The sequence below is a fragment of the Austrofundulus limnaeus genome, unplaced genomic scaffold (genome assembly GCF_001266775.1).
Source record: "Austrofundulus limnaeus strain Quisiro unplaced genomic scaffold, Austrofundulus_limnaeus-1.0 Scaffold403, whole genome shotgun sequence".
NCBI lineage: Eukaryota > Metazoa > Chordata > Actinopteri > Cyprinodontiformes > Rivulidae > Austrofundulus > Austrofundulus limnaeus.
The window spans coordinates 274876-283463 of NW_013952805.1; the positions used below are offsets into that span (position 1 = coordinate 274876).

General features: G+C 41.0%; 1 protein-coding gene across 1 annotated transcript in view; it reads left to right on the plus strand.

The window, feature by feature from the left end:
• LOC106528754 (glutamate-rich protein 3) overlaps nucleotides 1–7772 on the plus strand; it is a 17416-nt gene extending 9644 nt beyond the window's left edge. The window contains exons 10-11 of the mRNA XM_014024004.1: nucleotides 3544–3767; nucleotides 6159–7772. Coding sequence (XP_013879458.1) covers nucleotides 3544–3767; nucleotides 6159–6780 — 846 coding nt within the window. The 3' untranslated portion in view covers nucleotides 6781–7772. The remainder of the gene's footprint in view (nucleotides 1–3543; nucleotides 3768–6158) is intronic.
• The last annotated feature ends 816 nt before the right edge of the window (nucleotides 7773–8588 follow it).

An 8588-nucleotide genomic window follows, 5' to 3' on the forward strand; every position in this document is an offset into this window, starting at 1 on the left:
GTTGCCGCCATGTGATTGGCTGATTAGAAATTAAGTGTTAACGAGCAGTTGGACAGGTGTACCTAATAAAGTGGCCGGTGAGTGTATATACACATCAGAGGTGCCTAAAGTGGGCCAAAACTGGACCACCAAAGTTTAACATAAATTAAACATTATTATCCATTATTATACCACATAGTCATTTCTGCATTTTTTTGGGTGAGGTCACTTCCTAATAAATGTCCTTACAGAAAATCGAACTGCTCATTTGAAATCAATACTTCTACTTTTAATACTTAAGTACAAAAAATATCAGATACTTTAAGACTTTTACTCAAGTAATATTCCTAAAGGAGACTTTAACGTTTACCAAAGCAATTTTTCTGTAAGATACTTGTACTTCTACTCAAGTATCACTTTGTGGTACTTTAAACAACACTGTCTAAATGTTTCTTGTGGTTATTTGTATTTTGTGTTTAATCTTAATATAATCAAGGATAAAGTAAGAGCCAAGAGACAAGACTACACTAAAATAAATGTCAAGAGGCACCACTCAACTGAGATGCGTAAATGTGAAGCAACTTTCATATTTATTTTTAAAGAAAATATGACAATCCAACACATCTGTTTTTTGAGTGTATCTCCTCAACACCACCTTATTGAGCCAAGGGACAGAGTGGCAGAAATACGGTGTTTCTACATAAGATGACAAGAGATTGCAATCTAGTAAAAATGGCAACTGCTGGCAGGCCAAATCAAACAACTTGGTGGGCCAATTCTGGCCCGTGTGCCCCACTTTGTGCACCTCTATAAAGGCACATCAAATGTTTAGAATTATACAGGAGTAAATCAGGTTTGTTTGAACTCTTAAAAAATGTATGAAAAAACAGAACTTTCACAGTTGAACAAATGTCAACATTTTTTAATTATTCAGTGAAATTAAAAGCCTGTACGTTTTACAACAGATTTAGTCCATTCTAAAGACTGATTTTGGTGTTTGAAAGTTTAATGCACAGACGGTTGCAACAAATGGTTGTTGAGGTTTATCTGGGGCTGGCAGGTGTTTGGCTCCGTCGTACCCATCATGATGAAAAAGCTTCCAAGAGTAGCTGAGACATTCCTTAAGGTGCAGCAAAGTGGCAGAGTGAGGGCGGCTGACAGCCAGGTTGTACGTCTCTCTCTGGACTTTCATCTCCGAGTATAAAACCTCCGGCACCTTCCCTGCTCACGTCTCTTTTTCCCAGCCATCATAAGAATTTGAAACCGTGCTGCTCTCCCATGCAGAAAACAGTAAATACTTAATGTTAGTTCTGCACTCGCATGGTCCGAATGCTGAAAACCTTTCTGTGTGAAGGAAAAGACGATCCGTCTGCACAACAGACTCTTTCTTCATCAGTTTTCTGTTGTTTGGAGCCCATGCACTGTATAATTTCCCAGCAGAATCAGCAAAACAAAGAAAGCTATAAATATGTAAACATTATATGGTTCAAATGTACATGTCATTGTTTTACAACTCGTGACTTCATGAAATATTCCTAAAGCTCAGTGGATAAACTTTAAAATGCACGGTCCTGTTGGGTTCTGACACTTTGGGGATATTTTTCAACTTTTGAACCTGAAAGTGTCTCAAAACTAACAACTAAACTAAAAGTCCAGCTTAGCTTGATGAAATGCATATTGCTTCCAGCCTTTATTTAAAAAAATTTAAAGAGGACATACAGTATCATGCAAAATCCACCTTTTCAGCTGTTGAATGCATTTTGTTGTGAACTTTGAACGTTGTGAAGTTGTTTACGATAAATCTCGTGATATTGTGACATCATCTTGCTTGTGTATCTGCTACTACCACATCAAAACTGATATGTGTACACTGTTCAGTGGTTCATGAGATATATTTTTTTAACAGATTAGTGATGTGCAGATCGATAGTGATCGATACCAGAACTTGGTACATTGGTAACATTGTACCTCTTTGGAAAAGAAAGGAGGCATCTTGAAGCTGTTCTGTACTCACTCTCAGCARAKGRTGTTTCAAAAATCTTCTCAGGTTCTTCAACAGCCAAAAATAAAAATTCAATGTTCTTTGCTTGTTCAAGATCATCCATCACAATCGTCACCAGTGTATCTCCATTGTTAAAAACAATTTACCATAAAAGGTTCTTTTCATCCAGCTGGAGTCACGGTCCTGAGCAGTCCAGTCCTTGCTCACTCATATCAGTCCACCAGCAATGTGGCCTTGGTCCGTCAATCTCCTAGTGGTCTCTGCTGACAACGCCAAACTGTTATGGCAATATTTATTTAACAAAGACAGAAATACGTGGTCCAAGAATGAAGGTACTCCGTGAGATGATCAGCTGAGTTTTATTGCAACADCAGGAAACACAGACAACAACCTGGCCTGTCTCTGTGCCTCTGCTTCTCTCTGTCACTGTCTCTCCACACTACTGTTGAACACTGTTTCGATAGGCCTCATATATTAACAAACACCATTCTGTCATCTTAGCAAGATTTGATACAAGGTCAATGGAAAACACAAAGATAAACACAAGTGATATCTAAGAATGACTGTTGTTAGCAAATCTTGTTCTGACTTTAATCATTCTCTCTGCAGATGAACAGCATGTCATGAAAACCTAGGTCATTAAAGGATGTCATGAATTACTTGCTTAAACACAAAAGTATTAGTTCCACCACATCCACCTTTGTCGTTTGGTTGTGGATGACAAACAACAGAACGTAGAGAAACCTACCGTATTTATTCAAGTATAATACGTAAAATTAAATCCATAAAGTCTTCCACAAAGTTGTGGGGGTAGTACTATACTCGGATAAATATTTTTACTTATGTATTTTAACTGAAATATCGGCTTGATTCACAAAATGCCTGAGTCTGGAAATGAGACAGCGTCGTAAAAAGCAGTTGAAACGACCTTACCTCTGACACTCCTTCATTCTTCAGAGCGAGATAATGACAGATCCAGGCAGGAGGCATGATGTGAAAAAAGGGGGAAAAATAGTCCTGCACCTTAGTAATGACACCAAACTAAAGACATTAGCGTGTGACCGAACCGCTCCTCAAACAACAACAAACACATATTCGTCTGTAATGGCTGCCGTCTACCGGTGTTCTGAAAAAGTTTGTATCCCTGAAAAAATGTTTCTCCATCAGAGGGGGCGCTCGCGAGTAGGAAGTAATCTGCTTTTCTCTCAGAAGATGGCCCAAATCTCATGTGAAGTCTCTGGCTTTTGTGTTGGCGCCTCCTGGTGGACTATGTGTAAAATGCCAGAATTCATATGATGCTGCTACAGCTGATATTTATTTGTTGTCAAAATACCTTTTAGTACATATGTTGTTAAAATAAAATGAACAGTCCAATGATCATTTTACTGATATGTATAAAGACTGCAAAGGATGAAAAATCTTSAAGTCTGTATGAAATTGGAGGTAGTTTGAGGATTAAATTTTTTATGCTTTTTAAGCTAAAAGAAGGGGGGTCGTGTTATACATGAGATCATGTTATATATGAATAAATACGGTAAATAAGTTTATTTCTGTGGTTGCAGCTGGACGCCATGATGAAAGTGTTGAAAACGTCCGATGAGGTGGAGCAGCTGGTTCTGAGGAACACGGGCCTGACAGACGACCTTCTCCTGAGCCTGGCAGGGGTCCTGAAGAGCAGCTCGTCCGAAGTCACGCTGCTCAACCTTAACCTCAACCTCATCGGCCCCTTCGGCGCTCACATCCTGCTGGACGTCCTGCGAGTGAAGCCGCTGGTGCAAAGCCTACAGTAAGTCTCGGGCTCTAATGAGCCGAATCAACCCTAAAACCTCAGGGGGAAGAAGAGCTGAATGCACAAAATGCACCTAATGTCACACAGACACACACAGAAGCAGCTTCCATTTTGTTTAATGGCTAAAGAAAGAAAAATATATAGCTGAGGACATGAAAAAAGGGATTTAATATCAAACTACAACCCAAAAATCAGAGTTTTTCGCTGCTGAACGACTAATTCCACCGTTTTTATGAGAACAAAGTAAAATGCCTCCAGTGCTTCTGAGTTATTTCTTTTTTCTCCTCAAAATCCAGTGTTAAAGAGCTTTCCTCTGTGGCACGAAACTGGACGGCCTGCCAGAGTTTTAAATTCACGTAGGATGACACGTGATAAACGATGCACAAAACACAAGCAGGATGACAAAATGCATTTATGGAAATTTTGTTCCTGCAAAAATGAGAGAGAATCTTGGAAACACTCGTAGAACTGCAAGCTAAACTTATTTATTTTATTTATTTATTAACCGTTAGTTTACCAGGCAAGTCTCAGATCTGTTTTTCAAGGGCAGCCTGGGCCTGAAGGCAACCTATTGTACATGTTTTGTGTTGTGGGGGAAACTGGAGTACACGGAGAAAACCCACGCAAGCACGAAGAGAACATGTGAACTCCATACAGAACGACCCCAGGTCCAAACCGGGGATTGAACCCAGAACCTTCTTGCTGTGGGGCGTCGGTGCTAACCACTGAGCCGTCGTGCTACCTAACATGAAAAACACGAACGTTTATTTAAAAAAATACCTCCTAGAAGTTTGAAATGTTTTATAGTAAAGAAAGACTGACTGGTAACTCCTCTGATTTTATTTGTCCACAATAATTTTATACATATCAGGGTTAATGCCTCAGCAGTCAATTCGATTTTTAAATCAGAATTACTTAAATAAATGCAAATCTGTTAAGCTCACTTGCAATGAAATACACTGCAAAAACTGCCCATCTAACCAAATATTTTTGACCTTGTTTTGAGACTGATTTACTAAACAAGAACAGAATGTGTAAGAATAATAAATTATTAGCAGAATGTGCAAGATTGTTTATGTTTTTAGCCTGGAAATTTTGACTTAAATTAAGGGAAATAATCTGCTAATGGTTTAAGATGGAGCTATTCAACTAAATTGCTGTGGGGGCCACAGTTAATGCAGGTCAACAAGACAGGGGCCGAACATCCAGCAATTAAAGTTATTATGTAAATAAACCAAGTATTACAAAGATCTGTTACCTTTGAATTAGTTTAATTGCTGCATTTAATCATGAATATAACATGCAGAACCCTGTGTAATAAAAGTAGTGATATCAATATCAAAACCAAAAATAACACGTTATGCGTCCTGTCTAACACAAATATTTTGACATCTCTGACTTGCCAAAATTTTAAACCAATTTTAGTTTCACTTTCATGTTTTTTTCTTCAACTGCTTGTAGTTTTAACTGTCTTGGATGTTCATAGAAATGTTTTTTACCAGCTTCTAGCCAAGATTTTAACTTCTCTGTAGATACCACGTCTATGTCTAAAAGAACTTATAACAATTAAAGTAGAAAACTGGGGGTTTGACCTTAAGAGGTGAGTGAACCAATTGGTGGACCAAACTTTGGTCACTCGTGGTCTGTATGTGGCCTGTGGGCCACCAGTTGGATAGCCCTGGAGTAAGAAAATTGCACTTGGTGAGATTCTTAAAATCCCTTAATTTGACTGAATCTTTCATTTTTTCAAGAATCTCACCAAGTGCAATTGTCTTACTCCATTGGCAGATTATTACTTCCGCCAAGGGCAAGGTAATGTTTTCGGTCGCGTATGTCTGTCCTTCTGTCTGTCGGTCTGTCATTCTGTTGTTCTGTCTTTGGACAAGATTACTCAAAAACTTGTGTGATTGTCATGACATTTTCACCACATGTGGGTGCTGGCTCAAGTAACACACCTTAAATTTTCGTGATGTTCCGGATCATGATGAGGATACAGGAATTTTTTTTTCTTTTAACACTCTGAGATCGGCAAAGCTGTGATGCTTTCACAGGGCGTGGGTTTCTAAGTGTCCAACAGGTGGCACTGCAGTACTGGTGTGCCCATTTGTAACTCTATTACAGGATGGGGGAAACTGGTCTTGGCGGAGGTTTGCACTCTCCGAGTGCTTCTAGTTTCCTTTAATTTGAGACAAATTTCCAGGCTAACAAGATTAATAATCTTACACGCTCTGTTCTTGTTTAGTGAATCAGTCTCAAAACAAAATCAAATATTTTTTTGGGAGGATATAAGATTGTAAGACTTGGTTAGATGGACTGTTTTTGCAGTGAATGTACAAGAACAAGTAAATTTAAAATAAAATTCTGTCACATTTTTTCCCCTTCCTGCAGCTTGTTTGGAAACAAACTGCGTGACCACGGAGTCCTGACCCTTCTGACGGGAGTGGCTGAGCTGCAGGAGCAAACAGCCCAAGCTGCCGTGGCCATCCACCAGGCCCTGCTGGTCCCATCAGAGCAGGCTGCACTGCAGCAGCTGACCCCCGGGTGGAGCTCTTTCAGGGTTTTCACCCTTCTGGAGCTGGACATCGGTGGGAACGGCCTGAGCGGCGACGGGGTCAAGGTGTTAGCGTCCTACATGAGATCCCACTCCCACCTGCGGTACCTCGGGCTGGCGCAGACTGGCGGCGCCGATCTGGCGGCGTGGAAGGAACTTTTCGACAGCCTGAAAGGGAACAGCTCGCTGGCTCAGATCATTCTGGATGAGAACAACCTGGGCGACCCCGGGGTCCGGCTGCTGGCGGACGCTCTGAAGGAAAACGCCAGCCTGCAGCAAGTGGACCTCGACAGGAACGACATCAGCGATGTGGGGGGGAACGACCTCATGGGGGCGCTGCTCTGCCGGACGCAGTTCCCGTTGAGGCATCTCAGCCTTTCGGAGAACAACATCAGCGCAGGGTTGATGAGCAGGATCCAGGAGGAAGTGAAACCCGCAGAAGAAGCACTTACGCTGTAAAAACACGAGAATCGTCTGTGTTTGTGAGGAACAAAGTGACTCATTTGACTTGTTTGGCCTTCAAAGACTCGCTCACACAAACACCTCTGCCTTCCTATAGGTGGGTGGCCCATAAGACACATCAGTGTTTAGTTCATGCAGGTGTAGGAGTTATGTTTGCTTTAGAGCTGCGCTGCGGTCTGGAGGCTTTTTCATTGAAGTATCAATGAACTGAACCTTTCTTCTGTGTGACGAGGTTACATCTCAGCCTTCTTCTTCTTCTTCTTCTTCTTCCCACCAACGTTCCCCTTCGCGACTCCACACCTACCGCACTAAAGCTGACTCAGCACGGAGCTCACTGATCCCTCTGTTGCCTCATTGAATAATTTGCTGTCTCTTGACAAAAAAATTAGAAACCACAATGAGTCACAGCACCCACAGCATTTACGAATGGACGGCCTAAATCCACAAGAGCACAACAGCAGCCATCGACATATCGCCTTTCTCCACTCCAAACCAAAAATAAATAAAGAAATCAAAATACTGCTGAGTTGTGACATGTCGGCTACCTTCATCCTTCAGACAGTGCTCTTATTCAGAGTGAGAACGAGGAAAAAAAGAAGGAAAAAAAGGAAAGCTGGAGTAAATTCATGTGAATTTCAAGACCATCGTCTCATTGTTCTATCATCACAGACATTCTGAGAATAACTGTACCTCTGATCAAAGCTTGTCAAAGTGCTACTTATCTGCTTTTCTCAGAGCTGCCAGGAGTGATTCCACTGAAGCTAACCAGCCGTATTTCATTGGCAGTCATCGTAAATTCCTTTCTGTGGAACCCTGATAAAATAAATGAATAAATAAATAAATAAAACGCTGCCCTCACCACCACACGGGATGACAGATAAATCAAACTGTTTCTTCACGTAGATCACATCTATACAAGTTATCCTGCCTTGCTGTTAGACCGAAGAATCTTCTGCGGCAAAATAAAAGCAATTTATAGTCTTTGTGAATGAGACTGATTATTTTATTGTTTGCACTGAAAGAGAGCTTCATTTTCTCCTCTGACTGTTGACATTTAAGCATCTCGGCAGCCACATTTGTCACGAAGTCGCAGCGGCGCTAAGTTGAACACCAGCGTGCTCGGCCGAGCAGAAGCTGGCAAACATCGGGCACGCTTTTAATTCTTTCAGCGAGCACGTTGTGCGTCTCTGTTACAAGCCAAACACCAGATCACTGACCCCCCATTGTCCGTCCGCTAATGTATTTGCCATGAAAGAAATCCTGCTGTGTTACAAGCTTCTTTTCCTTCAAAGAACAAGACCTTCAACCACAAAGGCTTCAGTAAGTGAGGAATTTTCCCTGCTGCTAAGGTAGCTCAAAAAAACTCCACCTGTCAGTTTCAGGCTCATCATTCATTAATGTTGTGCAGATAACTTCTAATAAAGAAGCTGCTCGAATTTTTGACAACTTGAGGATACCAGCTGGAATGAGAGCAGACAGGCTGCAGCTGATCTGCAGGTATCCAGGAGTTCACTCGCAGGTAAGCGATACTGCGCCCAGAGCTGACTGGAAAATGAAAAGTCTGGGGAATTGAGTTTCTCGACTCTGACCAAAGGCAAAAACAAGACAAATAAAGTGAACAGTGGTTCGTTGTTCAGCTTTCCTTTATGTTTTCTCAGCAGGGTGATGCAGTTTATTTTCACTTATAATGTAGACAGAATCAACTATTGGTGTTTTTGCAAATTTGTGTCCAAAATAATCAAAGGAAGTTTTTGAAATTGTTACATTTTTACCCCCTTTTGGCCTGATATTGAAATATATATATA